This window comes from Tinamus guttatus, unplaced genomic scaffold (assembly GCF_059628265.1).
Source record: "Tinamus guttatus ecotype Peru unplaced genomic scaffold, ASM5962826v1 Tinamus_guttatus_pri_ptg000653l, whole genome shotgun sequence".
NCBI classification, from domain to species: Eukaryota; Metazoa; Chordata; class Aves; order Tinamiformes; family Tinamidae; genus Tinamus; species Tinamus guttatus.
Window position 1 is genome coordinate 781884 of NW_028289187.1, and position 18951 is coordinate 800834.

The 18951-nt window shown below is 47.1% G+C and overlaps 1 protein-coding gene across 1 annotated transcript; it reads right to left on the reverse strand.

Moving 5' to 3' along the window:
• Positions 1-467: 467 nt before the first annotated feature.
• On the reverse strand, positions 468-5080 carry LOC148592017 (uncharacterized). The gene is made up of 10 exons (XM_088536245.1): positions 4884-5080; positions 4254-4427; positions 3579-3813; positions 3175-3241; positions 2895-3061; positions 2611-2772; positions 2344-2453; positions 1681-1876; positions 1326-1443; positions 468-982 (listed from the first exon to the last, which is right to left on the reverse strand). Exons 1-10 carry the CDS (start codon positions 5078-5080, stop codon positions 468-470), a joined length of 1941 nt encoding a protein of 646 aa, XP_088392371.1.
• Positions 5081-18951: the final 13871 nt, after the last annotated feature.

Consider the following 18951-nt stretch of genomic DNA (forward strand, 5'->3'; position numbering starts at 1 on the left):
CTTCATTTTCCACATTTCTTTTTTCCTCCTTCTTTCTCCCTTTTTTTTTCTCTATTTCATTTCCTCCTCCTAAGAGGAGACTTAATGGGAAGAAAGAAAAAAGTCTCCTCTTTCTTTTCCTTCCCTTTTCATCTCCTTTGCTCCTCGTTCCTCATATTTCCTTTCCTTTTGGACTCCAATATGGGAGTCCAAAATGTTTCCATGCCGACATGTTTCCAGCAGCAGATCACAAGGGTTACGTTTTTTGGTTACAATTACAGGGGTCACAGTTTTGATGTTTTCTTGCCTCTGAGGGACACCCCTGAAGCTCCTCTTCCTCCTCCTCCCCCTTTCCCCTCATCCTGCCCCGACGTGTCTAATCTCAGGCCCTGGCGACGCTCTTGGCTTCCTTGATGCAGGCCCACGGCCCCCCGGGCTCTGATGTCCGTGTCCCACGTGCGGCGGGCGAGAGCCCGGCTGGTGGCTGCCTACGTGTTCTGGGTGTCCCACCAGCAGCAGGGGGGCATGGAGGCAGGCCGCAGGGACATGGTGGAGGGGCGCTGCTGGAAGGACAAGGCGCTGTCCAGGGAGCGCCTGGAGGAGGCCTGGGGAGGAGCAACGTGGGAGAACGGGGCAAGAACATCGGCAGGCTCTTTTTTCAGGGCCTCGTGCTCTGAATGTGGCTCTTGCTGCCCAGCAGCAACGCTGTCTGCACTCCTCCTCCACTTATGGGAGCTTCTGCTGCCTTTTGAGCACTCTGGGATGGACAGGGCTGGCACTGAGTAGCTCCTCTCCTTTGTGCCATGGTCGATCTCCCTGGAAGGCAGCAGTGGAGGGGCAGAGGCACACGCTGCAGAAGCCCTGATGTCCTTGGGGCTTCTCCCACGGGGCTGCTGCTGCTGCTCCTGCTGCTGCCGCCCCTCAGATGCTGGGAGGACACAGGATGCCTCAGGCGCGGGGCTGGGGCTGGCCAAAGAATCTTCCTGGGCAGCCCCTGGGTGTCCTGGGGGCAGAAAGAGCCTCTTAGCTGCTTCTGAGTGGCTCTCTGCAGGAAAAGGGGGCTTTGCTGCTGGGACTACACAGACCCCAGAGGATGGCAAGCTGCAACCTAAGCCCTTATGGAGGGGAGGAGCAGTTCAGGACACACAAGAGCCCCTGGGACCAATATCCCGCTCGGGCAGAGGGCAGTTCCAGCCCATAGTGAGCAATGCTGCAAAGAGCTGAGCTCTACCAGGGTGTAACATCAGGAAGCCTTGTGTGGAGTGAGCACTGTCCTTGCCAACTCCTGGCAAGTGCTGCCAGCTAAAGAACTTAGCCAGGAGCCATTGACCCCTCTGCACACAGACCTGCGGAGCCGCCGGTGTCCTCCGAGGGCTGCTCAGCAGAGGGGCTGCCAGGAAAGGCCACGTCCTCCCCAAATATTGCAGCGTGATTCTCAATGAGGACCTCCACCAGCACCGCCACCTGCACACAGAAACCATGGGCGTCAGGCAAAGGGCTCCAAAGGCATCAGCAGTGTTTGCTGCTCCCCACTGATGGCTCTGTCCCCAGGCTGTAGCTCCACGGCTGCAGCTGCAGGAAGAGCTCTGCCTGTCGGCTTGCGCATTGCCGAGCGGAGGTGGCTTTTGCAAAGACCGTGGGATGTGAGGGCCTGGCTCAGCTGTGGCCAATGCGAGAAGCTCCGTGGCATCTTCCACATACCTTGCTGTTCATCTCCACCTGCAGCTGGAGAGGCAGGGTGCTGTCCTGGCCTGGGCCCAGCATGCTGGGGCCAATGCAGATGGCCAGGTTCTTGGAGGTCATCTTGTTCTGTGCAGAGCTCTGGCTGATGTGCTTGAGCACGGCAAGCAAGTTCTTCAGCAAGAGCTGATTTGATGGCGGCAGTTGCTCAGCCACCCTGCGTGAACACAAACACAAGGGCCCTGACGTGAGGAGGCAGTGCCCGCTGCTTCTGCCTGTGAGCAAGGAGTCTCAAGGAAACTCCCACAAACGGTGCGTCCTCCAAAGAGAGCAAGGCCCCTGCTTTCTCTCCCTGCTTTACAGATGTCCTGGGGAGAAACCTCCAACGATAGCTGAGCAGCCTCTTAAGTGCCAGAGTGGCAAGGCCAAGACCTTGACTCAAAGGCTGGTGTCTCAGCAAGGTGCCTGCCCTTCAGGACATGGCAGCGTGAGGAATGGGGAGCTAGTCAGCACATGAAGGGCTGGCAGGCTTTGCAAAGGCCCATGGAAGCCTGGGGTTCTCTTGTACACTATCGGCACTAGCTCACAGCAACGATGGGTCTTTGCAGGAGCCTGCCCATTGCCAGAGAAGGCCCCGAGCTCTCCCACGCACCCCTGAACACTGGCACTGCCCACAACACTTACTCTTTCAGCTCTTGCATCTGCTCCTCCTTGCTTGCCTTAGCCAGAGCCTGCATCCATCTATTGTACAGGGCCGCCGAGAGCAGCGTGGAGGGGATGTTACGAAGGAAATCCTGCAAGACCAGAGTATGGAGATGAGGCTCTGGACATGAGCCCTGAGCCCACAGGGAGCATCCCTGACACTTGGGCTCCCCAGGAGGCAACAGCTTTGAGCTCCCTGTTCTCCAAGGGGAGCAAGGAGGATGAGGAGGAGGAGGGGAAGGAGTTCACCTTTAAGAGAGCAGCCAGGAGGTACACGGGCTTGCTCTCCAGCTCCACGCTGCCTCCCGTATCGAGGGCTTCCCTGAGCTGCCGACGATCCCGCTCGCTGGCAGCGATCCGGAAAATGCCCTCGGCGGCGGGTCCCTCCCTGTACAAGATGTCCAGGAGGTCCTGCCGGCAGAAGCAAACACAAGGGATCCTGGAGTGCACAAAGGCCGCTAGTGATGGGAGCTGGGCCTTGCCGCAGAGCAGCGCGTGCGCAGGCCAAGTCCCCAGGGGCCTGGCTGCCCTACCTGGACTGGCTGGGGCAGGCTCCCCTCTGCCCCACAGAGCCTGTCCAGGGGCTGCCCGAAGAGAAGGCTCCGGGCAACCGGCACCTCCTGGCGCTTCCCGCTGGCCGAGCTGCGGTGCCCAGCAAACGGCCAGGGGATGGACCTCCTCTTCTGGGGAGGTCCACGAGCTGCCGGTGAGAGGAAAGCGAGCGTCAGGCTCCAGCAGCAGGAGCAGCGCTGTGTGCGTGCAGGGTGCTGCGGGAGAGGGCAGCTGCCCCGCTGCTCTGCCCAGCTCACTCACCGGGCGCAGGGCAGGGTCCCTCCTGAGGAGCTGCGAGGACCTCGGCAGCTCCTTGTGTGGGACCAGCCTGCAAGAAACGGCCCCAGGTCACGGATTTGCCCGCAGCAGCAGCCAGGGCTGCAGGGGACAGGCCGAGCCAACCCTGCAGCCCTCATCCCCTGGGCGCCTTGGGGGGCTACTGGGTGCCGAGAGGCTGCAGTCCCTGGGCACAGGATGCCCAAACGTGGCCCCGGGCAGGGACTGCCCTCCAGGGCTGCCTCCAGCCTGGGCAGCTCCTCCCCAGCAGCCCCGCTGGGCAACGGCCGCTGTCCCCAGCCCTGCAGCCCCTGACACCTCCTCTCCACAAACACAGATACCTGCTGGCAGCACCCGCAAGGGCCAGGGCAGCGGGAGCAGCCGCTCACCGCTGCCGAAATCAGCGCCTCCACGGTCCGGGCGCTCAGCGACGCCGACTGCGCAAGAGAGCAGAGGGTCAGCGGGAGCCGCTGGGCGCAGGGGCTCTTCCCCGAAGGCCTGGGTGCTCGAGGAGCAGCGGGAAGCCCAGGGGCACTTACGGGACCGTGGGCGCTGATGACCTCGCTGAGGAGCCGCTCAAACGAGGCCAGGCGGGTGACGCGGGCCCCCTGGTCTCCCGGGCTCCTGCTGGGCACAGGGCAGCCCCCAGGGCAGAGCTGGGTCACTGCCCGGCTCTCTGCTCGCTGCGCGCACAGCAGCGCAGCCCCTCCAGCCACCCTCCCCTGCAGACCTGCCCGCAGCGCTGGCCCGCGGGCAGCACCGCTCTGCACGGCCCCGGCGCTGCTGCCTGCGCCCCCTCCGCGTGCGCAGGGCCCAGGGCAGCTCTGCCCAGGAGCTCCCTGCGCCCCACCACAGCTCCCCAGCAGCTCTGCAGCACCGGCAGCCTGGACACCCAGCGCCGCCAGCGGCATCACTGCCCGCAGGCCTCACCTGAGCATGGCGCCGAGCCACTGCTCCTTCACCTCCTGCGACCTGCAGCCCACAGGAGAGAGAAGGCTCAGGGCCCATCCTCCTCCTCCTCCCGCTGCTCTGCAGAGCCACAGCTCCCCAGGCCCCACACTCACCCGAATGTGACCACGCAGCTGCTGCTGGGCCACACGAGGAGGAGGCTGTTGGCGCATTTCAGGCCAAAAGCCTCCTCCTCCTCTTCCCCTTCATGAGCCGCCTCCTCCTTCCCGCACAGCACCCAGAGCTCGTGCAGGGGCACTGAGCGCTTGAGCGGGAAGGAGGTGCCAAGTCTGCGGGAGGAAGAGCAGGGAGCCCCTTGGAGGTGGTGTCCTGGGGGCAGCCCCAGGGCAGAGCCATTGCCCACAGCAGAGCCTTGGGGTGGCCACCCCGAGCCTCGGGAGCAGCAGGGTGCACAGGGGCTGCGCATGAGGATGGCACATCCAGGAGCCAGCCCCTTTCCTCCCACACCACCCTGCATTCAAGGGCAAGCGCGTCCCTCCTCGCAGCACAGGGACACCCGTGCAGGGGGCTGCAGGTCATTTGGAGCACGAGAGCTTGTCAGGAGCCCGGGCAACCACACATAGCACAGGCTGCAAGGCCAGGAGGAAGAGCTCGTGCTGGGGTCCCTCCAAGGACCTTTGGGCTCCTTGAGGCTCCAGGGGAAGCAGGAGTGGGCAGGAGTGGGGCCTGGGGCTGCTGGCAGGGGCAGTGGTCTGGGCCAGGAGGGCAGAGGTCCTTGTGCTTACTTGAATTTGGCGAAGGCGACAGCATCGGGGAAGAGCAGGAGGTGCCTTCCCTGCGTGCGCTGGTGCCGCGTCACCAGAGCACGCTGAACCAGCAGGAGCTGGGAGCTCCTGGGAGCGGAGCCAGGGGCCCCGGGCCAGGCCTGCGAGCTGGGAGCGGGGCCGGCAGAGCCCCGCACACCGCAGCACGTCTGCCCCATGGCGCTGCCGAGGGCCAGGTGACAAGGCCGAGCAGCGCCAGGAGCAGAGCAGGCCTGGGAAACGCTGGGACCGCTGTCCCCGTGCTCTGCTGTGCCGCTCAGCTGGGAGCCCACGTCTCCCTGCTCTCTCGCGCTGGCACAGCTGCGCACTGGGGCACGGGCGGGCGCTGGTGGCCGAGGCCACCTCCGTGTCACTGACGCACAATGTGATGCGCCGGCCATGCTGTGATGCGCTGGTGGGCAGGGACTGTGAGGGCACAGGGCAGCCTGCCTGCATGGCTGCAACATGCCCTGCACGTGCTGGCACAGCTAGCCCAGGGCTGGAGTTGTCAAGTAGGACCAAGGCCCACATGGTGCCCCCAAAATGCCAAGTTTCACACCTCCTCTGCACTCACTCAACCCGGAGGTCAGCCTCCTCTCTCAGTGTCTGAATGTGGCAGGAACATGGGAAAGGACAATCCTGTCTCCAAGCACACTCAGGGAACATGTTTAGGGAATGATTCTCTTGTCTAAACAACAGGACTACTCTCCACTAGTGATGCAGTAGTAAAGTCCTTCCATTACCTGGGGATACCACAAAGGCCTGCAGACACCACCCTGCAAGCAGCAACATCCCACCTTGACTCAGGCCTGTGATAGGGATTTGCAGAAAGATTCAAATGCAGAGAGGCTCACATGAACATTTGCACCCAGAGAATGACATAAGAGTAGCCATGTATGCAGGCTACACCTCAGCCCCAGTCCAAATGCCTTTAAACCCTGCAAGGATGTTTTTTCTGTCACTCTTCACTGATGCTTGGGTCTTGAGGAGATACCAAAATCCTTTTTCTGCAATTTGCTCTCCTAGATCAAGTGTCTGAGATATGTGTGGCAAAAGAAGAGATTGCACCTCACTGGTTGAGAAGGATGTGTTTCTCCAGGAGGAGCTGTGCCACTCCATAGGGCACGAGAGGGAAGAGGTTTGCTAGGAAGCTGCTTGATATTCAAGGATCTCCACCACCAAGACTAAGAGAAAACTAGATTGAAATTTTGTCTTGAATCATCAGAGATCATCAGGGAAACAGATGATAAGGAAGGCGATGGCCTGCCATGCCACTCACACCTGCCTAACTCCTGCCTTCCTCCAGTGAAGGATGCCCGAAGACTGAAGAAGGAAAACAGCAAAATATGAGAACAACCGAAGGCCCACATAGTGGAGTTATAGCTACTATAAAGAGAGGCACATTGGGTGCCCAATTCAAATGCCTCTATGGAAATGCACACAGTCTGGGAAATAAACACAGGGGATTGGAGATGCATGTGCAATTGCAAGACCATGATCTCCCTGCAATTACTTAGAGACATGGTGAGACAGCTCTCATGACTGGAACGTGGCCACTGATGGCTTTAGACTTTTTAGGAAGGACAAGCCAGGGAGGCAAGGTGGAGTTGCCCTTTACATGAGAGAGCAACTGGAATGCATGGAGCTCTGCCTAAGGGAGGACAAAGTGCAGGTCGAGAGCCTCTGAGTGAGGACTAAAGGGCAGCCCAACAGAGACGACACTGTGGTGCGTGTTTACTACAGGCCTCCTGACCAGGAAGAGGAAGTGGATGAGGCCTTCTACAAGCAGCTGCTAGAAGTCTCATGGTCACAGGCCCTGGTCCTTATGGGGGTCCTCAACCTTGCTGATGCCTGCTGGGACCCAGCTAGGAATAAACAGTCCAGGAGGTTCCTGCAGAACATTGCAGATAACTTCTTGATGCAGGTGGTAGATGAGCCAACAAGGGGAGCTAGATCTAATACTAACAAACAGCGATGATGTAGTTGGAAATGTGAGGGTTGGGGGAAGTCTTGGATGCAGTGACCATGAAATGCTGGAATTCACGATCCTAAAAGCTGCAAGCTGGACAAGAAGTAGGATTGCAGCCCTGGACTTCAGGAGAGCTAACTTTGACCTCTTCAGAGACCTCCTTGGAGGAATCCCCTGAGCAAGGGTCCTGGAATGACAGGGGCTCCAGGAGAGTTGGCTACTATTCAAACACCACTTTCTCAAAACTTAGGACTCGTGCATTCCTACAAGAATGAAGCTGAGCAAGGCGGGCAGGAGACCTGTGTGGATGGGCAAAGAGCTCTTGGGTAAACTTAATGAGAAAAAGAGTATGCGCATAAGGAGGAAGAAGGACCAGACCACATGGGAAGAATATAGGAACATTGTCAGAGAATGCGGGGATGCAATGAGTAAGGCATTGGAATTAGAGTTAGCAAGGGATGTCAGGGACAGTAGGAAGGGCTTCTATAAACACATCAGCAGCAAGAAGAAGTTTAGGGAAAATGTGGGTCTGCTGCTGAATGGAGACAGAGCCTTGGTGATGGAGGATGCAGAGAAGGCAGATTTACTAGATGCCTTCTTTGCTTCTGTCTTTACTGCTAAGGCCAGTGCTCATGAACTACAGAGTCTGGAGACAAGAGAGAGAACTGGGAGAGAGGAAGACTTTCTGCTCGTCAAAGAGGATTGAGTTAGAGATTATTTAGGCAAATTGGACACCCATAAATCTATGGGCCCGGACCCAAGAGTGCTGAGGCAACTGGCAGGGATTATTGCTTAGCTGTTCTCCATCATCTTCAAGAGGTCATGGAGAGCCAGGAAGGTGCCAGAGGACTTGAAGAAAGCTAGCATCACTCCAGTCTTCAAAAAGGGCAAGAGGGAGGAGCGGGGAGACTACAGGCCAGTCAGCCTCACCTCTGCCCTGGAAACATGATGGAGCAGCTTTTCTTAGAGACCATCTCTAGGCATGTGAAGGAAAAGAAGGTGATCAGGAATAGTCAACATGGATTCAGCAAGGGGAAGTCATGTCTGATGAACCTGATAGCCTTCTACGATGGGATGACTGGCTGGATGGGTGATGGGAGAGCTATGGATGTGGTCTACCTTGACTTCAGCAAGGCTTTCAACACGGTCTCCTATAACATCCTCATGGGGAAGCTCAGGATGTGTGGGTTAGATGAGTGCAGTGTGTGGGCTGAGAACTGGCTGGATGGCAAAGCTCTGAGGGTGGTGATAAACGGGGCCAAGCCTAGTTGGAGCCGGTGGCCAGTGGTGTACCATGGGGGTCAGTACTGGACCCAGTGCTGTTCAGCTTGTTCATCAATGACTTGGATGAGGGCATAGGGTGCACCCTCAAGAAGTTTGCAGATGACACCAAACTGGGTGGTGTGGCCGACACTCCAGAGGGCTGTACTGCCATTCAGAGGGACCTAGACAGGTTGGAGAGATGGGCAGAGAGGAACCTCCTGAGGTTCAACAAGGACAAGTGCAGGGACGTGCGCCTGGGGAGGAGTAACCCCAGGCACCAGTACAGATTACGGGTTGACCTGCTGGAAAGCAGTTCCATCTGTGGAGAGGGATTTGGGAGTCCTGGCTGACAACAAGTTAACCACGAGTTGGCAATGTGCCCTCATGGCCAAGAAGGCCAATGGGATCCTGGCCTACATCAGGAGGAGCGTTGCCAGCAGGTCAAGGGAGGGGATCCTGCCCCTCTACTCAGCTCTGGTGAGGCTGCTCCTGGAGTTCTGGGCTCCCCACTACAAGAGGGACATGGAGCTTCTAGAGATGGTCCAGTGGAGAGCCATGAAGATGATTAAGGGACTGGAGCATCTATGTTATGAGGAAAGACTAAGTGAGTTGGGCCTGTTTAGCCTGGAGAGGAGAAGGTTGAGAGGGGATCTGATCAATATGTATACATACCTGAAAGGAGAGTATAAAGAATGGGAGGCAAAACTCTTCTCGGTGGTGGCCAGTGACAGGACAAGGGGTAATAGGTACAAGTTCCATCTCCATGTGAGGAAGAACTTTACTGCGAGGGTGACAGAGCCGTGGCACAAGCTGCCCAGAGAGGTTGTGGAGTCTCCTTCTCTGGAGATCTTCCAAACCCGCCTGGATGCCACCCTGTGCCACGTGCTCTGGGTGTCCCTGCTGGAGCAGGGGGGTTGGACTAGATGATCCCTAGAGGTCCCTTCCAACTGTAACCATTCCGTGATTCTGTGATTTTCTCCCACTTTCCAAGCTCTCTCCAGCTCTATAGGTATCAGCTATTATCTTTTAATAGCTTTAATAGCACTATTGTTGTTCTTCTTTAGCTAAGTAAAAAAATCCATAATCCCAGCTGCCTGAAAATTGCCTGATAAAATGTTTGGAGAAAATTGCCACCCACGTACATATTCCTCTGTAGTGTATGGGAGCATTCCCAGCCCTGCCAGAAGATGAGAGAACATGTGTATTTACAAATGCAGATACTTATATTTAAATGTAAATATACAAATGCAGATCGGAAAATCGGGTAGGGAAATGTTTTTATGTGATTTTATAAAACTACCAGGATAGACATTTTTAGTTACGTAGTTTTTTAACAAGAGTTTTGCAGCTTTACTTTTCCTATATCTCTCAACAGTTATATAACGTTATGGAAAGCAGTAAAGCTATTTACTCATCTGATTAAAGCATCGACTCACAGAAGCCAAAGCTGTGATACCCAAGTATATGAAACTGAAGGTTGTATTTTGATAATTTGGTAAAAGCAATATGATCTCTGAGTGGAAGACCACTCAGAATTGGATAATTGATGTAACTATCTAGATACAGACTTTAGATGTCTGTCTTTAAATGTGTGTATTTGAAAATGCTGGATGCTGTTCTAATGTTCAATACAATGGTGCAATAATATGGAATAAAAAGCCGTTACCATGTAAACGAAATGTGTTTTCATGTGCTGTTACAGTACTGGCCTGGCTGATAATAAAGAGACAGAATTTTAATACTGCTCATATATTCATATCTCTGGCCAATAGATCTGTTTTAGCATTATTTCAGAAAAAATAGATATTACTGCAGAATTGCAGACTTTCAAAATCAAACATTATAACTCTCTCAAAAAAAAAACACAGTTCAGAAAGCACAGCAATTTTTAGGCTCTAAATGTAACTGGAAACCACTAAAACCAGTATCTCATAAATAATCCCAACTGTTTTAACCTCTGTCCCAAGGACCCTACCTTTACTGTCCCAAAGCAACCATGGGCATGAAAAAATATTATTTCCTTCATTTCTCACAAGGGAAAAGGAAGACTAAGACAAAGGTATTATCAAGCTCTGCTCCGAAATGATAGCTATATTTCTCCAGGATGGAGAGAGGGATCTCAAGTTCCAATCTTACCTTTCATCCCTGCAGAGTCTCTTAAATTGCAGTTAAATTGTCAATGGACAGCAACAATCTATTCTACATTCATTTCAGTCATTCAATATATACCACAAACACACCTCCGTAATTTCAGTACAAGTGGAATGCTTTGCTTTGTTCCAAGTCTGTAGGTCTTATCACTAGTGTTCCCCAAAAAGCTGTGTGAAATTGGGTACTTTAGAGGGCAATAAAATCCTTAGAAGAAAATACACCACCATTTATTTCCCCCCCCCCCCAAAAAAAAAGACAACACTAGCATTTTTTTTCTCTTTTCTGCTCTATTCTTTCTGACTACTCTTCTTTCCAAGGATTTAAGGATTTCTCCTTTGGAAGCAGTTAAAAATTAACCCCAAGAATCCAAAGACAAACTACTTGGTTTTTACCTATCTGAAAGATGAAGTTCAATTCCCTTTGATTTGCTCTAGTTCCTTGATGAGGAGGTCTCATTGAAGAATGTGTCAGAAAATGTATGTCTCTCTGCTCAGAAATGTTTCATATATGTGTGTGTTTGAGATTATCTAACAAAGAATTTGTACAAGCCCACTTGTATTTTCAGTCTTGTAAAAGATGACTTAAACTACTCAGTAGTGTGTCTGTCCTCTTACTGGGTTACCCAGTCTTTCTAATCTGGAGGCAGTTTTGCTGCCAGCATAGAGGAGCCCTAGGATACCTGAAGCGTTGGCAAGAGCGTTGGTTAATATGACGCATGACCATTGGGAGACCTGTTTCTGTCTGGCAGGATACAACAGAGAACCTACAATGGCTCTAAATGCCTGTGTATGGGCACTGAACCAAGCCCATCTGGCTGAAATATAAAATTTGTATTTCAGATGAAGAGATAGATGTGGAGGCAAAACTGAAATTAGTATCACAGCAAAAAGCAAAACTACAGTCCTGCCATTTCTCTTGCAGAAACCCAAATCCCAACGCAAGTGAGAGGCAGCTGGTCAAGAGGTCTTAGAGCTTATCTGACTTCACATCCCAGTGGAACATTTCAGTTAGAAAAGAAGAACAGTATAATTTTATTTGGGCAGACTTTCAGTGATGGTAGGCTGGAAACTAAATTATTTCTCAAAAACAATATGACCGAAACTGTCCATCAGTTATTGATCTTTGCTTTTAATTTGACTCCAATGAGATTAAAATGTTGTCCTACATGAGCACAGAACAGGGCAGAAACCATAGTATAGTTCTAGTCGCTTTGCCTAGCCCTGACATATTTGTCATTTGCTGCTCCACAAAACTAAACAACCTGAAAAGAGCTTTGTTCACCAAATCTCAGTTTGTAAATTACATAAATGCCTAGTGCAGTTTATTTACAGCTGCGCTGGAGCTGTGGCTCGTAGTATGTTTGAAAGGCTTTTGAGTTGCCATATATCAGCTTTTCACCCATGAAACTGTTCTACCTTTTTCCTTTCAAAAAAAAAAAAAAAAGTGGATAATGGGTATAATTATGAGTTTGGCCACCTCTTGCTCTAGAGGCTACAAAACAACAGTCTTATTACTTTTCCCCATGGGTTATGATGTCAAACCTGACTGTGATGGCAGCTACTGAGTAGCACTGCACAGTGCTTCCCATTACAAATCCCAGTTTTATCTGGTGATATCAGGTGGTATCCCAGTTATATCGGCATTGGGAAGTAAAGATACCCACCAGAGTCTGACCAGTTTCACAGGAAAGTCCTTCAGTGCTACTTCACATTGACAAAAAAGAGAGGATTCATTCTGAGATTAAGCCACCCAAATTCAGATGAGTACATATATGTCTAGAAGCTCCCAATACAGTCAGTGGAGCTCTGGTCAGTAACAGTTTGTTAACGAGAGAGCAGATTTTCTTCCCAGATTCAGGCACTTACATATAGATAGATACCTGCTGCCACCCCAGGTGCCCTGGGGCATCCTGTTTGGCCTCTAATTTTTAGTCCCACAGATGCTGTGTGAGATGTGACAGCTCTGTCCAGATGACTTTATGCACCTTAGCTGGACCAAACGTAGCCATCCCGGAACCCAAGGTCTTCACTGACTACAGAGGCAGCTCTGACACAAGGCATAGCTGCAGACAATACTGTGCCAGCCATTGACCTTCTTAACCAGAACTTGAGCCTGGGCTGTGAGCACATGTGGACCCCACTCTGCACCTGCTGCTTACTGCTGTGTGGATTAATGTCCAACATGGCACAGTTCATAGCTATGGTTTGGTCTAGGCATTTGGTACTGTTTATTAAAGCCTTGTCAAGAGAAATGTAGGGCTGGTGCTGACAGGAAACACCTAGATTAGACTACTCTTGAATCTGACGGACATTTGTAGAATCTTGGGAGTAGGTTTATATTGCTCAGTTATGACAGATGCATTCAGAATACTTAATAAAGCAGGTAGTTCCAGGTTTTTTGTTTCAGCAGGAGGAACAGACACCAGATATACAGTAAATCATTGATTTTCTTACAATGTCAAGCTGGCTATAAATTAATCCTATACTCTTGCTGCGTGATAGTAAGGACTGGTCCTGCATGTAATAACATTGCGTTCATAAAGGTTGCTTTAAATCCACAGCAAGAATTTGGATTACTATAAAGTGAAACCCAGCGGTTAATGCTTTGATATAAACATAGAGGAACAGTTATCTGCAGAGATTTTTCTTTTATTTATCTTCAATTCACAGGTTGTTTAACTCTTTCTGTTTACTCTTTCATTTTAATTACAATGACTATTGGGATTTACCCCTAATTAAACTAGACAGAGACTAGGGAATTTATACCAGTTACATATAGTTCTGAATAATTCAACAGCTTTTGTGTAGTACCTTCATTGAAACTAGAAATTTGGAATGAAAGCTATCATAGTGCCCCAAGGAGTGTTAAGACTGTAGAAAAAGGTTTTTATAGAGGCATCTGTGACTAAGGAACAGAAAATGTCAGTATGCCTGAGAATCTGAAAAGTCTAGCAAAAAAAATGAATCTATAATGTGATTGAAGCTGAGGAGGTAAGCTGCAATATTAGACCAGAGAATTGGTTAAGATTTTCAGCCCACAGTATTGTTGTAACACAGAATCACAAAAAGCAGCCACTGTAGATGACAGAATGGAACAAGTCCAGCAATTTGTGTGACAAACTCAAAAGCTTTCATCAAACTTTATTATCCATAGCATGACTGGGAATCTGAGACGGTAAGTATCCATGTCTTTTTGGCTAGAATTGAAGTTTTTAGAGGGCAGAAGACATGAGAAACATCAGTTGAGGGACCGTTTAAAAGATGTGAGATGTGAGATCATGAGAGTTTATATTTTTTCTCCATATTCTTGTTAGGAACTTCATCTGTTGATTGTGAACATAGCCAGACAATTTGTACATATGTAACCAACAGCTCTCTTAGGTTGAGTTTTTTCGGGGTTCTTAAACATTTCCTCCTGACATAAGAGCAGTGTTTTCCAGTACCTTCAAGGAGAAATGTATTACCCTGATTGAAGGCATTTGTAGATTTTTATGATGTGGGATGACACTTTCCAAGAAAGAGAGGTGGCAATAGATGTCAAATTTCTTCATCATGTTTCTTTGTCTTTACATCTGAATGCAAGGACCAACAATTATATGAGGCCAAATCTCCCCGCCATATTGCACCAGACACCATGATCGGCATCTGAATCTGCCCACTGGCAGAATGCCTGTATTTTAGGTAGTATCTTTCATTTTTGTTAGACACTTCCTGAAGAGAATCAATGGACTATCTTCTAAACAGAGACACAAACTCAGGTTAATTCATTTGCTTTTGGATATTACTTAGCCTTAAAACCACCCAAACTATCTAGCATTTCTAACCAGTGATTTAAATGTCTTTGTCAGACTCCAAATGTTATTTACAATCACACATGTCATCATGAATTGGCTACTAAGTTTAGATGGCTGTTTATATACTTGAAAGCTAATGTTTCTTTTCCAGGCATCTCATTTGTGCTAATAAAAGATATTATCTCTGCTTATAATCCTTGTCCTGCAGAATAAGCTTATCTTAATTTAAACATGACAGTTGTGTCTAGGTCACTAGCATGGACTTGGCCAGCAGAAACTAGAAATCCACTAAGTTGTAAGCAGCATTTCTGCTTTTAAAATTATGAGTCCTGTAAAAGGCTTGCTGTATCTCCTTTACTTTATGATTTCAAACCAGAATAATGACCTTCTGCTCTCAAAACACAGGCATCCATGGATAGAATAAAGCAGCTTCTCGCTTTGTTGCCAGCAAATGCCCATTGATCTTTTCCCTTGGCCTCCAGAGACCTTAAAGCTGAGGCTAGAAGATAAGAGGAGAAGAAATCATTTCTTTTTTTGCATGGTGGACGTACTGTGAAGCTGCAGGCAGTGTTCAGCTCCTTACTCTTCTAACTCCTAATGAGACTGAACACCAGGGATAGCTGTGGGAGAAAAGCAACCTTACATGAAACAGCTAAATCGGGAGGATTTTGTGAATTAAGCAGAGGACTTGGTATTGATGCTGGACTGTCAAAGGACCCATGAAATACTGGGCCAAGCCACCTTTTGGCTTCCACTCAGCTGCAAAATGAAAAAAGGAAGCAGAGGTTGACTTGTTTTATTACTGCACAGAGCATCTAGAGCAATCCAAGGCATGGCAGCAACATCACAGAATATTTGCTCAAAAAAAAAAAAATGGTAATGGTTCATATGCGTTTTCATCCACATTTGCTTGACTCCAAAGAGTTACTAGATCTATCTATACTCCTTGCTTTGCAATTAGCAGATATGCACTCATATGACTCTTGTTTATGTGTTGAGGAAATGTTTGTTACTCATGCAAAAATGATTACAGGTAGCCATGTGAATAAAAGGTATTAGCATATGAACATACTGTCGCTGCTCTTGATTGCAATTCATTCTTGGCTGCTTCTTGCTAATTTCTGGGATAATTTCCCAGCTAGAAAAAAAAAAAGCAAAAAACAAGTCTTCAGTCGTGCCTGTGTGTGCAACTATAATACCAATAAGTATTACCAATAAGTAGGGGCAATAACTACATTTGAAGAAAACCAGGATCAGCTTGCAAGCAATTTGTGAGCAGGGAAATGAGCAAAATGGCTGCAATTATTTTCTGTATTTAAATTAATTTGAGAGAAGTCTTTGTAATGAGTTTATAGGAAACAGACAAGAAAATGACACTTTTTTAGTTACTTGAAATATACATCAAGTAGAGATGAATTGCTATCATGTTGATTTCTACACCCATCTACATTTATATCCTGCACTTACAGTTTATAAAATGTTTACCTGATTTTTGAAATGCTGGTTTGGAAACTTTGTCATCCTTTCAAAAACAGCTTCGTTATCATCAGTGAGGAACCCAATACAGAATTCCTCTGGAAGACAGCGGGGTTGTTATTAACTTGGTAATATCTCAGAAAACATAAAATTAAACCATGTGTGTGCAACATGTATATATTTTATAAGTTACAGAGAAGCCTGTCAAAAATTCTCCATTTTGACAGAATGATAGATTTCAGCTCAAAACCTAGGAAGTGCTGTTTTTTTTACGGATGCATTTGAAAAAGAAGTCCCAGTTTTTATCCATTTCTAATGAAGAAAAACTTGGGAACAGAACGATCTGAGGAATCAGCAACAGGATTCAGAGATCCCACTGCTGGTAGACAAACAGTACATTGGGGGATAAATGCAGATGGAGCTTTGAATATATACTCCAAGTCTGGCATGCATTATATTGAACCGATATCCCATGTCGATTTTGGACCATTACCTAAACTATGGTGCTACAGAATGTGTCAGTGTCAAAGATTTGAAATTCCAATGTTCCCATAAACAACAAATTAATGCACAAAATGTTTTAAAATAAAAGGATATGGCATGTATTGTGTCTGATTTTATATCCATGTTCTGAGGTTGCAAATAGTATTCACGTTGAAATACTGTGGTTGGAAACTGTTTGTGGTTGAATCTACAAAAGTGTTTTTTTTCCTAAGATTTGAATTCTAATTATCATTACCTTCACATACTGACACAAAATAAATTACTTTAATTGATGTTTTACAGACTTTCAACTACACTCAAGACCTGAGTCTGTGCACAGTAGATGGATTGGTTTTGTTATTGTTTGATTAATGTAAAGAGCACTTTCATTACACCCCTGGGCTTCCCAAAGGTTTTATTAAGGACATTCTTTTATTTTGAAAAATGCGCATATGGAGAGCAATTCAAGAGGATTCCAGCTTACTTAAGAGAAAACAAAGGTAATAGCTGGTAAAAATCTGTTTGGAAGACACAGACTTTTCTCCTGCCCTTGGGCTATATGTACACAAAGTATCCTGTCCTCTCATAAATCCCATCTGTCATTTTTAATTTCTAAGAAAGGGTCTGGTAAGGAAATATGAAGAAACTTGTGAGTGTTAGAAGAATTACTGGTGTTGTACACTGGGAACAGAACTGACATTTTTTTTTTAATAGAACAGATGGATATTGGAAAACACAGTTCAACTAAATGGAAAGTTGCCAAGATTTGCAATAAAAACACTTAACTGAAATATATCCTAATGCTGAATATACTGTCAAAATACATCCTTTCACTATTGTTAAAATATTTAATTTGGTTGTCTTTTCAGTTCTTGTTATCTGAATAACCTTTTTATCAAGCTAATTGTATTGTATTTATAACACATTATTAGAATGCTTTACTTTTAGTGTTTTTATATTTTTTGCTATATTTTTAGTAAATGTTAGTGTTACAAAGTTTGAAAGTAGAAGTCACTTTTTTTCTTTCTCCTATATTTCCATGAAATGCCAGAATATCAAAAATTCCCAGAAAAAAAAAATTCTATGTTTGTATAGGTCTAGTTAGAATTAATTAGTATTAATTAACATCCTCAAATAATAGTAATAAAAAACTTAATAAGTGAAGAACCATCACTAAATGGTTAATATGTTATTTGTCACAAACTCTGATGAGCAGCATCATAGTTGCCCAGCTATGTGGTATGATGTCTTTTTTCACCATGCATATATATTAGATATTTATTGCAAAACACGTAAGACATGTAGGACCCAATTTTGCCTATAGCTGCACCAGCACAAGACTAAAATGAGAAGAACATCTAAACATGGAGGGATTATTAATATCTAGAATATATAAGTTACTAACATTACCGTAATTCATTCTGTTCCCATGTAAGCCAATAGTAAATCTCTTGTGATGAACCATTGCGAATTGCTTTCAGGTATCATCCAGAAACTCAAAAGTCATTTCCAGATATAAGTAGTTAATTCCTATGCCATTTGGATGCATAAGAATGGATAATCATGTATTCTTGTCACGTTTATGGAGATGTTGGCAGCTAACATCTGACAACAAATGTGTGATGTTTACTGTAACTCTGCTTACTGTAAACTAAAGAAAATCTGGCGGAACTGGTTAGAGATCTGAGCTATTTTTGATATGACCATGGAGTATTTAGCATGAGTGGGCTAATATTTTAGATCTGGAAAGCAGAAGGCATCACAGTTTCTACCCTGATCTTTAGTGTAACTCTCATGTTTTTTATTGTGAAGGAATTTTTCTGCTTACCTGTGATACGGGTCCCAATGATTTGTGGCAAAATGTGACTGTGGATATCCCAGGCAAGGCAGTGACCCCTCTTTCATCAATTTGTTATGTTTTTTTTTTAGTATTCTAGCTGCCTGTACAGAAGTCTATGAAAAATGATTAGGGAGGATTCAAGAAGAAAAAAAAAATGGGCTAGAGCACGTGGGAGTTACTTTCTATTAGGAAAAGTTTTGTTTCATTGTTGGAAAAAGCAATCCCTCCATTCTCAAGGTTACTGAAAATAAGTTACTGCAACTACAGAAGATGGTTCAAGTGTTCCCACCAAAAGAAGAGGGGAGCCCCTAACTGTCCGAAGACCAACCTGCGTCATCAACTTCAATTTGCGATGAAGCTTACCAAAAGCAATGAAGTCCTCATTACTCACTGTGACAGAGCAATTGAAAATGTCACTAAGGGTAATAAAGAAAGGTCTCAGCCGCAATGTATTCCATTCATCACCGAATTTCCTTTCATCTTCTTCGCTTTCTTTTGCTAAATGGGATATCTTGGATTCTATAATGTCTGCTTTGAGAACACTACTTCTCGCATGTACAATGAATCTGTATTGTATGTATTGGGTTGTTTGAACAGACTTATGACTCTACCCTGAGCAAAGCGAATTAGTATGCAAAATGTCAATACAATGTTAAATTAAACAGCACGTAGTAATGAAAGGCATTCAATTTAGAAAAGTAAAATGAAATCTTAACTGAGCAGAACCAATTATTGTGTAAAGCAGAATGGATAAAAGGCTTGACTCACCCATTGTCTAGACAAATCACTTAGAAACACGTGGGATGGCTTTAGAGCCATTGAAATAATGTAAAAACCTATTTTCAAGCTGTTTGCCAAATTAAAAATGTTTTTTTGATTGGGCTTGTTTGTAAGCTGTTAAGAAACATGATGTGTTGACAGGCTGCTTGAAGAAAGCAGCAAGGTAAACAACTTGCCCAATGGCAGATAGCAGAACCAAAATAGGGCCGGGAAATTATTTCTGACAGATGATTTATCTTTCAGAAAAGGTAGTTTTGATCGACTTAAAACTCTTTGTAAATTCCACTTGAATTCA

Bases quoted from the DNA above. Each gene is read 5' to 3' on its own strand.
- LOC148592017 (XM_088536245.1), bottom strand. From the start codon at position 5,080: ATGGGGCAGACGTGCTGCGGTGTGCGGGGCTCTGCCGGCCCCGCTCCC. The intron at 3,062-3,174 runs GTGAGTGAGCTG...TCTCACCGGCAG, and splicing joins GGGACCCTGCCCTGCGCCCG to CTCGTGGACCTCCCCAGAAG. The intron at 2,454-2,610 runs GTGAACTCCTTC...CTGGTCTTGCAG, and splicing joins TCCTGGCTGCTCTCTTAAAG to GATTTCCTTCGTAACATCCC.